The 18888-nt window shown below is 35.8% G+C and overlaps 1 protein-coding gene across 3 annotated transcripts in view; it reads left to right on the top strand.

The window, feature by feature from the left end:
- The window catches only part of LRRK2 (leucine rich repeat kinase 2), a 62998-nt gene that overhangs the window by 13152 nt on the left and 30958 nt on the right, over window positions 1-18888 (top strand). Inside the window, exons 7-23 of one of the 3 annotated variants that reach the window (XM_033057910.2) lie at window positions 503-634; window positions 3120-3239; window positions 4365-4489; window positions 5019-5098; window positions 5844-5950; window positions 7547-7676; window positions 8224-8348; window positions 9982-10115; window positions 11643-11787; window positions 12058-12197; window positions 13415-13543; window positions 13628-13798; window positions 15043-15298; window positions 15525-15713; window positions 17102-17223; window positions 17954-18023; window positions 18562-18695. In XM_033057910.2, the coding sequence (XP_032913801.1) occupies window positions 503-634; window positions 3120-3239; window positions 4365-4489; window positions 5019-5098; window positions 5844-5950; window positions 7547-7676; window positions 8224-8348; window positions 9982-10115; window positions 11643-11787; window positions 12058-12197; window positions 13415-13543; window positions 13628-13798; window positions 15043-15298; window positions 15525-15713; window positions 17102-17223; window positions 17954-18023; window positions 18562-18695 (2309 nt within the window). Of the gene's footprint in view, window positions 1-502; window positions 635-3119; window positions 3240-4364; window positions 4490-5018; window positions 5099-5843; window positions 5951-6552; window positions 6655-7546; window positions 7677-8223; window positions 8349-9981; window positions 10116-11642; window positions 11788-12057; window positions 12198-13414; window positions 13544-13627; window positions 13799-15042; window positions 15299-15524; window positions 15714-17101; window positions 17224-17953; window positions 18024-18474; window positions 18696-18888 lie in introns of those variants that run through there. The other 2 variants (XM_033057909.2, XM_033057911.1) reach the window with 2 other exon arrangements.

The following is an 18888-nucleotide window of genomic DNA, read 5'->3' as shown; positions in this document are numbered from 1 at the left end:
GAATTGTTTGTTAATTTTGTGTCCCTGGGAATATTATTGAAATACTGTCAAATATGTACTTGATCATAATCACATTAGAAATACCATTTATAAGATTGATATAATACTTTAAAGTAACTTGTTCACATTTAAGAAAAAAGCAACCTAAGATTAGTTTGGGAGGAAGTTTCTGTTACATGGCCTGATACAGAAAGGGAGAAAACCAAAAATATTAATCTGAATTTTGACTGCCCATTGAAAACCACTGGCTAGATAGGAAGAAAAATCCTCGCACTTAATTCTCTAGGTTTTAATGCATAATTTCTAAATGTTCATTGTCATTTATGTCTTTTATGGCCATGTCAAGAAATAAAGCCACCTTTTTTTCAAGATGCAAAGTAAAAACTGCAATATAGTCGCACTTCTCTAAATAAATCTATTTAACTAAAGTTGGAATTAGAATCCAGTCAATTTTTTTTTCTCTTTCTTAAGAATCAGTTTTTGTTTCTGTTTCTTTCTTTAGCCAGCAATGTTGAAGTGCTCATGTCGGGAAATGTTCGCTGCTACAATGTTGTAGTGGAAGTGATGAAAAGATTCCCCAGTAGTGAAAGAGTTCAGGAAGTGAGTTGCTGTTTGTTGCACAAGCTTACATTGGGTAAGTTCACAAAGTTGTTTATATAGAGTCAGCTTATTCTGGCTGTGTAGGAGTTGGAGTTAACTGGGAGTGTTTACAGGCAACAACTGCTATTCCAGTAAATCCTCAGGATGGTGCACAGATCCTTATGTGTAATGGTGCAAAACCCTGGCCACGGTCAATATCCTGTCCTTATGTGCTAAATATAAGTAAGAGTGAGCAGCTGCCATAAAGGACTGAAGTTAGGGGGAAATAATGAGGTGAAGAAGGGTGAGATGCACAAGGGAAAAATGGGAAATGAGTAGGTCTGATTCTGTATGAAGTTTCTACAGAAAAGAAGTAAATTACTTAGAGATTTCATCTTTTGAAGTGCCAGTGGTGAATTTGTGAGAAACAACTGGTGCTACAAAATTAATTGAAAAGTGTTCTCTAAAACTGTCGTTTTCCTCCTTGCAATGCATTTACCTTCAGAGACCTGTGCTGCATTTCTGACAGTGATGATGCCTGTTTTGGGGCCTCCCTGTGCTGCAGCAGTGAATGAATCACTGGGTTCTGGACTTGCCTTGACTTGAGCAAAAGTACTTTAGTTGTGTGGGCTAAAATGGGCTGGTGTCACATCAAGAGAAATTATGTCAGTGGCAAAAAGTTGTGCCTCTTAGCAGTTCTGTTCTCACTCTTGTGACCATAGTAAATCCATTTGAGCACTTGCCAAGAACCACATAGTAGGAAGTTCAAATGAAAATAAATATGTTTTTCCCTCTGCTGCATACAAATCCACCGTAAGCAGCTGCCTGAGCAGCCCTCACTCCATGGCTGGTTCTTCTTCAAGAGTTAGACTTCCCAATTTCTGCAGGTGGTGGCCTGAAGCTACTGCAGATGCTGGTACTGGTACGTGACTCCCCATAATAAAGTTGGTCCCATCTTTTCACCATCTGTTTCCACTTCTTCATGCAGATATGGTAGAAAATACAGATCAGACCTGAGTGCAATCCAGAGCAACTTCCCATTTCCCTTCAGAAAGCCAGATATGATTATTAAGAAATTGTGGTGGCTGCTGAGGTGGTAATTGCAGGGTTTTTTTGGCAAGAGGTAATGCTAATCTTGCTGTGCAAGGTTAACTGAAGATAGGCAGGGAAACCAAGCTCTTGTGGGGACACAGCAACTTGGTTGACAGGCCTTGATCTTGCCATAAGTGCAACCAGCCTGGTTTCAATCAGATGTTTGCTGTGTGTTTATGCTGACCAGCAACAAAGACTGGCAGAAAAGCAGTCACAAGATCCATTTCTTCTTTGAGGCCCTCATCTTAATAAAGAGCTACTGTAGTAGAGTTATGGAATAGGTGTTCACAGCACCACTCAGTTATGGGAACAGATGTGAAATTGTTAGGTGGTCCTGGAAAGTCTGCAAGATTTTCTTACGTGTATCCAGTGTTGCCTTCCAGATTATTCTGATGGACACTGTCTTTCTAAACCCATGTAAACTGGCAGTGAAATGGTAAAGTCAGCATCTACCAGCTTCCAAAATCACCATCACACATTCTTGCTAATCTCGTAATGACTATCCTAAATTTGACTGTCTTTGGAATTTTAACTGGCTCACACCTGTTTGACCAGCCACAAGTCCAATAAAATTGCTCATCACATAGCCTAGGTTTATTATTTTTTTAGGTTAGTAATGTGTTTACACAAATGTACCTTTCCATTAAAATATGTTAAGGAACAGCAATGCAGATATAACATGACCATACAACTGATCTTTCACATTACTACTCTGATTTTTGCTAATTGATACTCTCATTTTTGCTAATCAAGATTTAAATTAAATTGAATATCCAAATAGAAACTATAGCTATCAAACCGTCTTTGACAGAGTGAGTGTTGGTCTATTATTTTCTGCATGATATTTCCAAACAAAGAAGTTGTTTGAATTTGCTTGCTTTTTGGAGAGTGCCTTATATTCAGCCTATAATAAATACTGTACAGATTATAATAATTGTTATACTTTAAATATATTTATTATCCAGAGGCTTTCTTCTGTTCCAGAAGGAATCTGTTCTATATTTATAACGCTGGCCTTGATTTATTTAATGAGGAGGGCAAAGCCAGAGAGTAAACTAGGGTTAAATTACTTGTGTCATAGGATAAATCAAATCATTGCAGGAATTCAGGACCAGGACTGCATTTGCTTCCTGACGGGAAGTCTGCAAATGATACATCAACTGTATTTTTCTTATTTTGATGACAGTGTGTGTTTCATTTTGCATTAACACTCTGCCTCGTGTAAAGAAAAAAAAAAATAAAAAGGCCCACAAAAAATGTAGATCCCAACTGGTTTTTATCCTTAATGTCTTCTTTCCACAAATAAAATTTTGGTGTGTCAAGCCCTGTGATAAGAAAACCAACATTTGGTAAAAAGTTTGTGCAATATGTGCTGAGAAATTTATGTTAAATGCATGTAAAGCTCTATGTATGTGCTTGTGTTAATTTGATACCTTATCTGGTTTCAGGAAATTTTTTCAATATCCTTGTATTACATAAGGTTCCAGAAGTCATTGTGAAGGCTGTTACAACATATCCTGAAAATGCGAAATTGCAAGCAGCAGCTCTCAGTTGTTTAGCTCTTCTAAGTGAGTAAATCTCTATCTGCTTGTTAATTTTTCCATTCTAGTAATTTCCTGTAATAATATCAAACTCCATTTCTTTAACACAAAAGCCTCAGGCAGGATAGCTTCAACAAAACTGGATTTCCTACATGATTACAGTTTGCTGTTTCACTGTGTTGAGACTGTGTTCATATCATATGCCCAACATCTGCACAGTGTTCAGAGGTGGTAAGTTATGTTGACAGATCTGAACAGAGCAAACTGTTTATTCATAGACAAATTTTGGATAATCCCTTCTTAAAATAAACTCTCCAGTGATAACTACACTGATTTGATGTTGTTTTTGCCAGGTATGACAGTACTTGTATTGTGGCAGTTGATAGCAACACAAAATCAGTGCTTGTGCTTGAGTTCTGAAATCAATTAAAAGATGTAGACTCTTCCTCAAGTACAGTTCAGACAGAAATTAGGTAGCTAATGGGAAAAAACTAAGAATCTGATCTTCTTTGTCCTTGAGTAATGACTACATATAAGAGTCAGTAGAAAGGCTGTATAAGAGTCCCCAGAATAGCAAAGATTAGAAATCAGTACATATTCCTTTACGCCTCAGATATGCTCAGTGTTGGTATCTCTTTCTTTCCCTTAATTGCTGAAAAAATCACAGGTAGAAAATTGCCTATTACAAATTCTGTGCACTTTCTAGGACCGGATATTTCTCTCTTAGCAACTCTAATTTGCATTTTGTTTTTTAACAGCATTGATTCAGAGTGTAGATGGGTCTGCAATAAGTGGTTCTGTGCAAATTATTCAGAGTTATATTTTATGTCTGTGGTATTCTGTACATAAATATACAGCAAAAAGAGGTACATGCACATTTTTTCAGAGCCAAAACCTAGACTGATCTGTAACTGTGTGGCTCATTTACTACACTACACTTAAGTTTTTAACTCTCTTTATAACCTTGAAGATATTTTTCGAATCTGTTTCAGAGTTTATATCAGAAAGATTTCTCCCTTCCCAGAAAAGGCTTATCTTCCCACTGATTTTCACATGTTGCCACTGTGGGTGCCTCCATGACTGCAGAAAGGTTAAGACACGAGTGTTTAGTTTTCACAATAAGAATTTATTGTAAATATTTTATATTTTAAGCTGAAACAATATTCTTAAACCGGGACTTGGAGGAAAGAAAAGAAGAGGAGGAGGAAGAAAAGTTATGCTGGTTGGAAGCATGTTACAGAGCATTAGAACTGCATCGAAAAAATACAGATGTGCTGGTGAGAAATTATGATGGGAATATGGAAAGACTGTATTATGTATTGAATAAAATGTTTAGAAACATACTTTTCTTATCCTCAGGCAAAAAAAAGACCTTAATGTCTGGATTAAATTTAGAATAAATCTTACCTTTCTAGCCTTTGTTCATCTCAAGAGATTTTAGTTTTCTTTGGATCAAATGTAGGTAGTTAAGATGAGGCTTGTGCCTGAAACCTTAACCATGCGAAAATTGCTGTTTACATATCTCTTCTGTATCCAACAGTCAAACACAGGCCCATCAGCAGAAGAATTAATCTTGGCCTAAAATAGATATCAAAATGCAAATCAAATAATGAGACAGTCACATGTTTGTAACTTGGGCCTATCCGCGCTATAAAGAATGTGACAGTGTACATTTTGTTGTATTTCTGCATAAAGTACCGTGTACCTCTTCTGTGAACTGAAAAGCAAACTATCTATGTGTTTTCATATGTTTTTAATCTTCTAAAGATGTATTTTCATAATCTTTTTGTTTTGGTTTATATTTAGGAGGCTGCATGCTGGGCTTTGAAAAATCTGTTTCTGTATCAGCGCAACCTTCATGAGAAGATTGGAGATGGAGATAATCAGTCAGTGTTGTCTTAAATTGGATTTTTGGAAATGAAAGAAATGAGTGCCTGTTATTAAACCATTTGATGTTTCACTTTTCACTTATTTTTAGTTTTGTAGTAGATGAAGTGCATGATGGTCAACCACACCTGGAAAAGTTTCTTCCAAAGTGTGTTAACCTTGACTCAGGAAAATCTACTAGTGTTTTCAGAAAGGGTCAGAACACAACCTATTAGAGCTAATTTTTGCAGTTCATAAGGAATTTTGTCTTCAGTTGCAACAGAGATAAAGAATGTAGGGAAAACAGACAAGATTAAGATACCTAGCATGTAAGGAGTGTAGAAAAGCAGTGCTCATTTTCCCTCAAATCAGATGTAAAGGCATTGTAGAGAGAATGCTGCCTCATTAGGGAGACTCTACTAGGAGTGGATAAGACACAGATTTCCATTTTAATTAAACTATTTGTCAGAGTTCCTTACAATTTTAGTCACTGAAGTTTTGTAAGCCTGTTCATACCCCTTTCTGGACCTCAGGTCCTTTGGAAAGCATGGTTCCAAGGAATTCAGTGAGACTCAGACTAGACAAAGTTGCATAGGTTACAAAGGGTTTTCTGTCAGCTGTTGCTCTGGAAACGTATTAGAAACCAAGAGCAATTACCTGAAATTCTCATTATGTTATGTAATAACTTTTTAAGAGACTGAACTGCAATTATTAAGTAACTGCTGTAATACAGTCAATGTGCACTGATTTGTTTCTCTCTGAAAGGTTCCCAGTAGACAGAGCAGTGATGCTCTCCATGCTGATGCACTCCTCTTCAAAAGAAGTGTTTCAGGCAGCTGCTAGTACCTTGGCAATTTTGTCACAACAGAATGGTAAGGGACTTCAATTATCTTTTCTTCTCATTCAGCAGAAAGTTATTACAAATTATTGAAGAGAATTTAGTGTACTGTTGAATGAATACAGTATTCCCTGTGATTAGAATATTATGTTGTTGTGATAAGTAAGAAATTTATTCTGTGCTTTGAAAAAGTTACTGTTGGCTAGTATCAAAAATATGAGGAAATTAAGAGTTCTCTCTCAGTTTGTGTTGCAATTGCTACTTTTTGGAGTAGGAGACATGAAAAAACTGTGCTCTCTTTGTATGTTTGTTTACATATTCATCACATGTTTGAATTTTGCCAAGAGCAGCGTTTGTTGAAAAATCACATGGATAAGGAACACAGCCCAACAAATACTACTTTCTTACTTAACACAGTCCTGTTGACTTCAGTGAATCAAATTGTGTAGCAACTTAAGCATATGCATGACAGTTTTCAAAATTGCTTTACTCTTGATCATGTCCCTAATATGGTTTCTTAACTTTTTTCAATTTGCAGACCCCCTCAAATTTTTTCAGTGGAGATGTGGACCCCTGAGTAGAGTATTTAAGTCTACTGACAGTTGGCCTGCTTTTGTTAGATAACTTGGTCAGAATCCTTTGAAATGGTTATGGACCTCAAGTGGTTTGCAGACTGCACATTGAAAACCACTGGCTAGATAGGAAGAAAAATCCTAACACTTAATTACCATTCTCTAGGTGAGAAAGTATTGTTTTATCACCAGTTCATTGAGCCATCCAAGTACATAAAACTTAACACAGAAAAGGTTTTATAATGATTTATGAGATCAGTATGTATTTATACTGAGAAATAGATCTCATAAACATATGCATACCATTACCATATATCAGCTGCTTTCTTTCATAACATGTTACTGACAAGTGGGCCTCTGAATCCTTTAGGAAATCTAAAGGAAGTTTTTCTTCCTTTTTAATTTTTTTCCCCTGAAATTATAAACATAAAAAAGCAGCTTAGTAAAACCCTCTGGCATAATTCAGTATTGCTTGAACAAACCACCTGAAATGGATGTACTGAACTGCAAGTAACAAGATTTGGTGGTAGTTACTATGATAATTTTAATAGTATTCTAATTTTTATTAGTTACAGTTATAGGTACAACTTGTCCTTGTGATATTTGGATTTGCAAAAAATGAATTAAAAAGTAAATAGAATTAATAAATACAAGTTCATTTTTAAAGTTTAATTTTGGAAGTTAGAAGGTTTTTTGAAGTTTTAAGCTCTAGCTTTCCTACATGATCATAGAATGCAATTACAAGGAAAAAGTTTAAGAATAAACATTTCTGAAAATGTAAGTAAGGCTATACATTCTCCTTCCCATATGTTAACTTTACCTAAGTAAAAGTAGCAGATATTTAGAAACTTATTAGATAGTCAGAAATTATGTGTTTGGTTAAGCTATGCAAACAGAAGTCAGCTTCAGCTCAACTTGTTTCCCATTTTAATTTATACTATTATGTCTGTTTGGTGAGGCAAAAACATTGAGAAAAAAAAAGGAGGGAAAATGTTATTTATGAGAACTACACAGAAAGAAAGATTTACTTATAGGATGCTTGCAATTTTGTGTTTTAGTAAACATTAGGAGGACACTCCTGGCAAAAGGCATACATATGAATGTTTTGGAAATAATGAAGAAACATCCACATTCTCCTGAAGTGGTTGAAAGTGCCTGCAGGATTCTGAATCATGTTTTCGAAGGAAGGTAATAAAATTAGAAATGCATGTCCACTTCCATGGTGGAGGGTTTTGAGATTCTGTGCCATGAGTGATTACATTGGAGTTGTTGACTGGTAGTAAAATTGACCATAGACTGACCGCCCTGTTTAAGATGTGGAATTTTGTAAGCCCTGTAGTCAAATGCCCAAGTGGGTGTGTGTAGGGAGCAGCACATTTTTCCTTTCGTGGTTCTTGAGCAGTGAAATTCAAATAGACAGTTGCTGGGTGATCTCCCCTCCTGTTAGCCGCACTGAATTCCATTAATAGACAAGAAATTTCCCACAAAATTTCCTCTGATTATTAAAATAGCATTTTGTTAATACTACTTTCTTTGCTAGGAGGCAGTTATTTACATAGACTGAATTAATTGATTGGCATGAAAATAATTTACTATGATGAAGAAAAGTACCACAGTTTAATTTATGCTTCAGCTTTAGTGTTCCAAAGGGTTATCACACTGTGTTAATTAAGGACAAATATATGTAAAATTTAGAAATGCATTCTTTTATTTATTTTATAAAAATTATTTTCAGTTTCCCTCACCTGGATGTAATGACAGTAGCAGTCTCAGAAGTTGTAAAAGCCATGAGGAAACATGAAAAATCACACTCTGTACAACTGGAAGCACTTCGAGTCCTCTTGCACTTCATGATGCCCAGTAAGTCATGCAAAGGCGTACACCAAATCAGACACAGATAGCTAGGTTTTAGTCTATCTAATATCTAATAAGTCTAGTTTATCTAATGAGACAACTTTTAATGGGACTTCAGAAAGTTATTGTAGTTTGTATATAGCAGAAAGCAGCTGTAAGTCTTTAGGAATATACAAGATGGGAGAAAATATTTGAGGTATTGAAGGTAACCAAAATTATCACTGCTGATTTCACTTTAACTTCATCAGTAAAGAATTAGCTCCATTACTTCAAAGGAATTCAGGGAATAAGTGTGCAGCTATCAGTGTCATTTAAGTGCTCTCACTTAAAGGGAATTGATGATGCATGGTAATGACATGAACATTGTTGTACCACAAAATGCAATCGCTTTGATAGTATCTCTTGGAAGGAACATAAAAACTGGACAGTGATCTTTAAATATAAAGATATAAAATATACAGCTAGTACTACTTTCTATCAAAAAGGAGAAACCAAACTGACTAGTTTAGAAATTTCTTTCCAAAAAAACCCAAAACCCCTCTTTATCAGCAATACCGAGGGGGAAAAATGTTCTTTATTAGTTTTATGCCTTTAGTAGAATTTTGGAAAATTTTAGCTCTTTTTTTCAGTGTACTGCTAAGGGTTCTGCTTTTTTCCCTCTGATATTGAGTATAGGAGTACAGACATGGGGTACTAATTTTTTTTCAGAACAATCTTTTGCAAGTATCTCTCAGAAGTTTTAGCTGAACATTTACAAAACCAATAAGTCTGAAAATAGTAACCTGGTTAATATGCAGACTGATTGTGGGTTTTCAGTTTCCTTCTTTTGTTAGAGTTCTAATCCTGATACTTTCCTCTTTTTTCAATGAAAAGCAAGACTTAGACTTGATATGTGTGTTCTAACATGGAGGCAAGGGGCTTTGCTTGCCAGTATCCTGGAAGTGAGGCCCTTCTAAACTGTAATGAAACACAGAGAGCACCAACCGAATGTTGGAACTTACAGGTTAATTGGGGAATAAAAAAGTAATTCATGGGAAAAATAGTAATCACAATAAATATGAATGCTGAAGTGACTTTGAAAGGATCTCTGGGTACTTTCTGTAGTGGCACTTGGCTACAAGTGCCAAAAGCTACAAGAAGAGTAAATCTGAAAGACCTTTCCCTTTTTTTTTTTTGTATATGCTTATATTCCACTTAATATCATCTGCGTGTAAAATTTGTCCTATGATGTGCTGCCAAGTGAGCAAGAGCAAATAGTTTATAGCTTCTCTATAGTGTCTCCTTACCAGAAGGAAGAGGCATTCTGAAGTAGGTTTCAGGAAACTCCATAGCTCAAAAAAGTAATATATTGCAATGTAGCTTAGAACAGATTCTTTGGCACGATTTTGTATTTTCATAGTAAGCAGTGAGCAAATATGTGGTGAAATTTTCCTTTCAAACACAATGTACTCACTTTACAATGTAAATCTGGAGGGATTCCAGTCTCTGCAATACAGTGTTCTGAAAGTACCATAAGATCTGAAATATGCTCTCTGAGTTACCTCAGTGTTCATTTGATTGTTAGATTGTATTATTGGGTTAATGATGGGGAGAATATGAAATCTGCTGTTCTGAGGAAGGCTGTTTTCCATTGTTGCAGATACAAAGAATGAACACCAGAATGGTTCTTCCAGAGATGTGGGAGATGCTGCTTTTGCGCTTACAGGAAAAGTCATTAAAAGCCAGTGTCTGTTGGAGGGAACTCACTCATTGGTGCTTAATGCTTTAAACAGGGTACAGTTAAAGCTTTATTCTAATGGATTTTGTCATTATTTTACACTTGAAGTGGTTAATAATTTGTAAATTTTAATTCTGTATTGATTTTCCTACTGATTTTATAGAATTAATCTTAACTCCCAAGTTTTTTGGAGTTAACAATCTTGAATCTTTTAGGGTTTCTTCTTACTTTCTTTTCTGGAGTGTGTTAGATGATCCTTTATATAGTAATTCCAAATTATATTTATTTTTTTAAAAACTAGTGGTTTTTTTCAAGGGTACGGTTTATTTGGTATTTCTTTTTTCTCAAAACAGGTTAGTGTATGTATGAAAAGTGTCCTCATGCCTACACCTCAGCTACACTTAGAACTCAGTGGACAGCTCAGTTGTCTGCATTCTTTTCACTGTTCAAATTTTTCCAGTCCCTGTAAAATAGAATGACCACAGTACCTTGAAGCTGAAAAATGAAAGGCTGAAGCAGACTCAATCTCTGCTAAGGAAACACTAAGAACTTTGCACAGGAAATTAATCTTAAATCCTAGTGATCATAAATGTTCAACTTCATGGCCTTCAGAAGAAACCAATCTCTACAAGATTTTCAAGGTTCACATGATGGCAATCAGAATGTAATAGTTCCTAATTTTTAGAAGTCCCTCTCAGTAATTTTAAGCTTACCAGATTCAGTCAAGGAAATTTATGTCTCTTACATTTATTATAAAATTCAGAGCAAGTAATGTATCAGTGAAATACTTCTAGAGTGCCTAAAGGACATCTTGTCCCAAAGATACCAGATGTAGGAGCTAACAAAGAAGGTAAAATAATTTTTTCTTCAGAAGGTCTTCGGTATTTTATGATCATCCTGATTGCATTTTCCAGTGGAACTGGTTTGTGTTTGGGATACCCCACCACATATCAGCCAGAAGGCTAGAAATTGACACATTTAATTAAAAACTAGAGACAGAATAAGGAGGAAGATGGGCATGACTCAATTGAAATAATTTTGTAGGTTTTGTAGATTTGTGATGGCTGTGACACTTTCAGATCTAGGCCTCACCTAGTTTTCCTCTGTCTAAAAGTGGGGGATGGTATTGGTTCTGTTGCTTCATATCTTTTTCCTTTCATACTTTTTCAGTTGCCAACATGTTTATCACTTGTTCCAGTTCTCAAAAAAAAGAAAAAAAACCAAACCCACCTTTTTAATCACAAAGGAAGTACATTTTCTCCCTCTTGACCTAGAAAAACAGTGTAAACTTATCACTGAGAATTTGAGTGAAAAAACTGCAATTTTGCATCAGAAAAGTGCCTAGGGAATATTTTCGGAATCAAAGATTAAAATCTGGGGAAGTTATGAGTGGCTGAAACTGAAGGTTGATAAGAAAATCTTTTTGAAATTGTGATTGTTGGTATTTATTATCACATTAGCTGTTATTTCACATACTTAAGAACAACATTGACTTATTACAGACCAACTTTAAGAACAAGCAACTCTTCTGTTGCCATTGTAAGCAGAATAATCTTGATCTGATTTTATCTCCCTTTCTTTAGTTTATTGGAAATCCTAGCATTCAGAAGTGTGGATTAAAACTGCTTGGTTCTGTAGCTGAGTGCACTGGTGCCCTAGAAATTTTAACCCAGCAAGGAGCCACTGACACTGTGCTTCACACCCTGCAGATGTATCCAGATGAACAAGGTAGGAAGGTTTCTGTCAGCAGAATGGGAATGGCGCAGTAAGAGATCTGTTGGTCTCTTTAGTGTTGGATGTGATGTAGATTGCATGGCAAGAGAAGGCTGCAGTGCTGCACAGTCCTCACATTCACCCCGTTGTAGTTATGCCTGGCCCTGTAATAGCTTGTACAAGTAACTTTCTGGAATCTTACTAAAAGACTACTTAAATTATGGGTTTATTCCACTCAGAATATCTGAATTATCTGTGTCTGAATGATATTTATTTTTCTTCTAGACATACAGTGTTTGGGTTTGAGTCTTCTACGCTCTTTGATTACACGGAAGAGTTTGTGTATTGCAACTATGCATGTCCTGTCTGCAGTTCTGGTTTCCACTCTGCGACGATTTAAAGAAGTCACTGAAATCCAGATGCATGTATGTGTCATTTCTGTCTGTGAAGATGAAAACAAAGCTCAAAACCATAGAATATTATTTCAATATAATTATATTTATTTGACATATAATTCCGTATCTTACTTGATTTTGATTTTATTGAAATTACTAGATTATAAACCTTTGTAATTAAACTGAGACATTTGTTGTAGAGATTATTTTCTTGGAGGCATATATTCAATCCAGAATCTGTAAGCATGGGTTAAGTGTTTTTCTAAAACTTCTGACATCTGCAAACTAGAACAAATTTCTCAGTCATGATCCATCTGTCAATCTGTAATCATTTCATGAAGTTGACATCATTGGATTGCCCTTCTTTGAGAAGTCGTAGAAGATAACTTAGTTCCCAGCCTTGTCACCAGGAATGAACTTAGTGTAGGAATGCTGTATTTAAGAAAAGGTATTACTGGAATAGTCAGACTTTGGACCCTCGTCTCTATATGGAATGAGAGTTCTTTATCTGTAAATGCACATTTAATCCTTGTGTAAAGTTCTGTTTCCTCTGTTTCAGAAGTTTTCCCTGTTTGTTACCAGTTTCATTTTTGTAGTGGGATAGAGTTTGTATGTGACATCGGCTTTCTGTGAGAATTTCTGTATTTCTCTTTCAGATGAGTATGGAAATATCGCAAGTACACCCTCCCTTCTTTGCTGTTCTTTCCCCCAGCATTTCCACATTTAACTTAGCAACCAATGTAGAGAGAATAAAAATCATGTGCTGTTATAAGGAAGTTACTTTAAGTGACTTATTTTCGGTTGGATTTGGAGGAAGAATCTGTAGTTTACTCAGTTTCTTGCAGAATCATGGGATAATTTTGTATTTCTTCTTACTTTTTGGATACACCTGTTAATTTTTTCATTTAGTCCAGTAGTTCTTCTCAAATTCAGGGATTACAGAGCAACACACTGAAACAGGGGATGTATCTTCATTCCATATCCTTAGAAGGAGATTGTTTCCTCTTTACATTTTCAGGAAATCACAAGTACATTTGTCACTGCCAATAATACAGCTGTATAAACAGACACCTGCTATTTCTGCCTTCTCTCCTGAACTTCTCCTATTTGTTAAACTATTGCATGTTTAAAAGTAAGACAAAAAAATTAAAGCAAGAATCTTTTGGTTGAAATTTGATTTTGTTGCATGACCTGTTTTAAAGTGACACTTTTTAACACTTCTTTCAATGTTTTCATTGTGTTCTTAGGGATTTCATGCAATCTTGGCAATTCTTGGTTTGTCACCTTGTTTTGCAAAGCTGCTGGTAAATGAATCATTTGACACAGTCATTTTCTACCAGATGTCCATGTGTTTCACTGACCAGCGAGATCAGCAGGTATCTTCTTTCTGTGACAGTTCCACAACTGAAAAATTTTGGTGCTTTTTTGTCCTAACTTTTGTTGTTTGTCTTTCCATTCAGTTTCAAAGCCTGTGTTGTAAATGTTTTGCTAAAATAGCTGAAAATGATGATTTAAAAAATACAATGCTGGAAAAAGCATGTATGGAGTACAATAGTATTATGGCTGAATGTTTACTTCTACTGGGAGCTGATATTAATAAGAAGACAAAAACTAACTCTTTGATCTATCAGGTAATACATGGAAATATATATACTATTTTATTCCTTAAAAGTTTGTGCTTTTGAGTTCCTTTCTGTTGTCATGTAAATATTTATTTGGCAGAACACAGGGAACAGAGAGGCTGCTCCCACATGCCCACAAGTGCTTCTGGCCCACTGTGACTACCTTTAAATTGAATTTTTTTTTTAAGTGGTATGCATAAACACATCTTTATTTTGGTTCAGTGTCACAGTTTTAAACAGTCTGAGAGAACCCCCTGAATACTGCCTGAAGGGAATTAGGAAGTGTTCAGTTCTGCTGGTAGAACTGTCTGGGTGATGAAGCACAGCTGGGTTTGGAACTGACCATCCATTCATAGAGTATGAGGTAGGCAAATCAGGGTTAGCACACCACAGTGGACATACTGAAATAACTGAAAGTATTCTAGAAAATCTTTTTAATATTCAGAATCAACACTGGTCTGTGTAGCAATGCAGGCTTGGAGATTGGGAGGAGCTGACTGAACCATAGAAACATAAAGTTTGGAAAAGACCTCCATGATAGTGAAGTCTAAATTTTGGCTGAACACCACCTTGTCAGCTAAGCCAGAGCACTAAGTGCCACATCCACTTGTTTCTTGGACACTTCCAGGAATGGGAACTGCACCTCTTAGGGTTTCAATGCTTAACCACTCTGTCAGTGCAGAAATTCTTCCTGACGTCCAACCTGAACCTACCCTGGTGCAACTTGAGGCCATTTCCTCTTGTCCTGTCATTGGTTGCCTGGGAGAAGTAGCTGATCTCCTCCTGGCTACACCCTCCTTTCAGGTAGTTAAAGCCAGTAGAGCCGAGCTCACTATCATTAGGCAAGGCTTGATGAGACTGACTATTGTTGCCTGTTAAATATCAGGTGATAACCCTCAAGTTTTTCACTAAACAGATAAATAAATGGAGATGCAATAGACCACATGCAATAACCAAACCTGATAAATTACCATTCTTTTCTGCCTGAAAATTGTGTGCACTCATGACAAAAGTTACAACTGCAGATCTAAAGCATTTGATGCATTTGGGCAAAGCCTTCATGAAAGTGGGAATTGATACTCAGACGCCTTAGGCAGGCATATGCTCCAAGGAGTAATGAGTTACATAACTGAGTAAGAGACACAATCCTTAAAATAAAGTCACTCTGAATTTAAGACAAGCATCTTAATGCAGTCTGAGCTGTTACTTGAATGCTTCATATTCTTGGTTTGTTTTAATTTTTTCTCTATTAGGTTTGTGAGAAAGGAAATAATCCCAAATTGGTGGAATTGTTATTAGCCAATGGTGCTCGAGAGCAGGATGTTCGGAGTGCTTTGACCATCAGTATAAAGAAAGGAGATAGCCAAATCATCAGCTTGCTCTTGAAGAAGCTTAGCCTCGATGTCACCAACAGCAGTATATGTCTTGGAGGATTTGGTTTTGGCAGATTAGAGCCTTCTTGGCTTATTCCTTTGTTCCCAGATAAACTTACCCAAACAAGAAAACAGAGTGAGTATGTATAGAAATTGCTGTATAAAATGTGTCAGTATCTTTTGATGATTCTATAAATGTGTTTTGGGTCAAGAGTTTCATTTGAGAATCTCTTCATAGCATTCAGCTTCCTATAGAAATTTTGGCAAAACTTGAAAATAAATCAATTTATTTCTGTTACTTTGTTGAAACTACTTAGATTTCTTGGAGATTATTTTTAATTTTCCATTTCTTGTACAAACAGATGCAGGATCTGCACTGGCAAGGATGGTGCTCAAATACCAGATGAAGAACATTTCAGAGGACAGATCAAGAGCTTCCTCTGATCCAAACTTGTCTGAAGATGGAGTGGATAGAAACTATGATTGGAATTTCATACCTGACCCATTAGTGGACAGTATTTTTCCTTTGAGTGATGATATTGATAGTGAAGGTAATTGTTTTTCTTTTCTTTTTTGCTTTTTATAATCCAAATCTGATGTACTAGGGATACACTATAGTCATAAATCAGTTTATTTGTATTTGAGATTTAACACCTCCCATGAAGAAAAAGCTTCTATCTAAAATTTTGTTTGGGGTAACACTGGAAAATAGTTTGTGGCGAGTATGTGCTTCATCTACAAAACTAAGACCTTGAAGAATTTTATTCAGTTACACATTTAGAATTAGTTTGTCATGCATTCAGTTTTTTTATAGAGAGAGTAAGATTCTTGCAACTCAATTTAGATTTTGACGTTTTCTGTCTGTTTCTGAGCTGCCTTTATAGACAAAAAGCAAGAATTTCAAGAGCCCAATTTGTCTCATCATGAAGTCAGATGTATTGTGATCTAGAACCCTGTCTGTTCCCTGGGTAGTCTGTAAATAAAGTTCATACAACCAGATCTTGTATAGAGGACTGTGTTATTAACCAATAAAGTAGGTGAAACAAGCTCTATCCCAATGATAACTAATTGGTCAGAAAGTGTAAATGACAGGTTTATGTTCAGCCCAACACCATTCTTTTTAACCAGGACATTTGAGTGCTTTTGATTTGTAGGAAAACAGCATTTCTCTCTATATTACCAGCAAATTAATAATGAAAGTAGCTTTAATTTTTAACATATCTTTTTTGTTGTTCAAATATTACACTTGTTTTAGAACAGCTGGTTATTTAAAATCATCACAGATTAAGAATTTGAATTTTGAAATGAGAGAATCCTAAAGAATTTTTTATTCTGCGTTGTTATTTTCTTTACATCATTCAGCACCACTTTTAATTTCTGTAGTACTATTTGTTGCCCTGTGTAGAAAAGTTGTTACATAAAAAAATGCATGAGTGATTCCAGGAGTTTTGAAACTTTGGGAAGAGGGACATCAAATGTCTCCAGGTAATGACACCAAATGTCTCCTAAATCACCAAATCCAGAGTGGCATTAGATGTTTCATTCTCAGTAAATGTGGGAGTGCAAATTTATCTATTGAAGTGCAACCCTTTTCTATTTTAAACATTTATTTGTACTGAAATGGTCGATAGATGTGCTGTAGAACATACATAATAATCCCAACCCAATGGAAATTTTTGTATCATAAATTATCAGTGCAGGTCCTACAATCACCTGCAGGTCCTACTTGAAGAATGTCAGGTGAGTATGGCCCCTCTGCTCTAAAACACACTGAAAACATTCTTGGTCTATTGCACACAGAATTGACCAGTGAGATCCTGCCAGTATTAATGCTTTTGAAATGCACCTCTTCTTTGTATGTCAGAATTTATATTACAGTTGAATTCTGAGCCTCATTTTAAAATACATTTTCTTATCTATTTCTGTACCTGTGTTCAAGGAAGTGAAGGTTCACTTTTTACAAAGAAGAAGTCCAATTCCATTGCAGTTGCTGATTTATATTGTAGGGAAATGGCATGTCAGAGAGGTTCTCCTACTTTGCTGCGACATTCCTACTCTGTGGTAAGTCAGATCCATGCTCATCCCAGGTTTTTCAGTACATCTGCGTAGCCTATTCCGAAATTGTTAATAATCAGGTGTTAGGAAAGGGCATGTAACCATATGGGCTTTGTCTCACTGTTACCATTTAGCATTTCCTTCTGTTGTGGTGCCCTGTATGGAAGAGTTAATGTCAGCAAAAGTTTATGATCGCTAAAAAGCAGATACCCTTTTGGAGTGTTCAAATTTCCAGTCTGGTGTTCAAATGGAAATACAGGGATCATGGGCCCATTCACAAAGACTTAACTTCCCCTTAGCTGATCTTCACTTACGATCAATGGAGAGAGACTGATTCCCTAAGAGGACATAAGAGGGCAAATTGGTGTAATCTAAGTCAGGTTCCTTTGGAAGGACCCTGTCTCTTTCCATTGACTGTAAAAGGAAACTGGAGAGACTGGCTTTCCTAGAGAAAGTTATGTTTTGTAATACTCTGCTTCATCCTATTACTGCACCCTAGTGAAAGTCATTCTGGGTTGCCAGAAATGCACTAGTTCTACTGTTCCTTAAATCTCCCATTCTTTCATATTGCATGGATCAATGTTTCATAAAGATCTGACCAACTGTTACTTTGAGTTCAAGTGTATAGTTTTTTTGTGTTCTCCCTATAAGCTCTGATTTTAAAAAATCACAATAAAATGTTTTAGTGAATTTGGATAATTTCAGAACATCATGATGTTTCTCTTGGATTTTGCAGGGACCTGGCTCAGATTATGAACCATTAATGAAACAAAGACGAAAACTCTTGCTCTCAGATGAATCCTCCAGTAAGTAAATTATACAATTTAAGGTATATAACAGATTTTGCATCCTTAATGCTTTCACAAGCATAGCATGCAAAGATTTGAGACAGATTATGTATTTGTTTAAGAGGAGGATACATTTTGGAAATACTACAGTGAAATACAAATAATGCATATATAAGGGTTTTTATTTCTTGGGTTTCACAAATTATTTATGTAGGCAATGTAATTTCATGAGCACCCCTATTAGCTTTTAAAAGCTGCTTCTGTTGTGCAGTGCATAAACATTCACCTCTTCTGCTTCCCCACTGTCTTATAAATTTCTGTGTCTTAATAGAATTCTTTATGGATTTGGATCTTAACCAATATTGAAACGTTCACTCTCTTTTGCATCTTTAAATTCCAAGCTAAATGATGGTAATTTTACCTAAGCGATAACTGGAATCATGGTATTTTCACATTTTTGTTTTAATAGAAGGCGTCTCAAAATTGCCATCACACATAAGACCATCAGATAGTCTCTCTTCATTGATCTCAGAGAAAGAATATATTAAATCACTAGATCTTTCATCAAATGAGCTGGAGACCATTGATGCCATCAGCCAGAATAGCTGCTTAACTACTCATCTGGAACACCTTGAGAAACTGGAGCTCCACCAAAATGCTCTTACAAACATTCCAGAACAACTGTGTGAAGTAAGTCTGAATACTTTTTGTAACACGAGTTGAAATTAGTTAAAATAAAGTATTGCTCTCTAATAATATAATCCATATATATTGTAATAATGTGTCCAGTATTACTCAAAAATAAGGGTGTATGTTTTGGTATGCCTCATACATTAACTCAGCTTTCATTCAGTGGATTCATGTTCATTAGAAATAAAAATGG

This window comes from Catharus ustulatus, chromosome 4 (genome assembly GCF_009819885.2).
Source record: "Catharus ustulatus isolate bCatUst1 chromosome 4, bCatUst1.pri.v2, whole genome shotgun sequence".
Taxonomy (NCBI): Eukaryota; Metazoa; Chordata; class Aves; order Passeriformes; family Turdidae; genus Catharus; species Catharus ustulatus.
The sequence above is the reverse complement of the archived record's forward strand: the minus strand, read 5'-3'. Positions and strand labels throughout refer to the sequence as shown.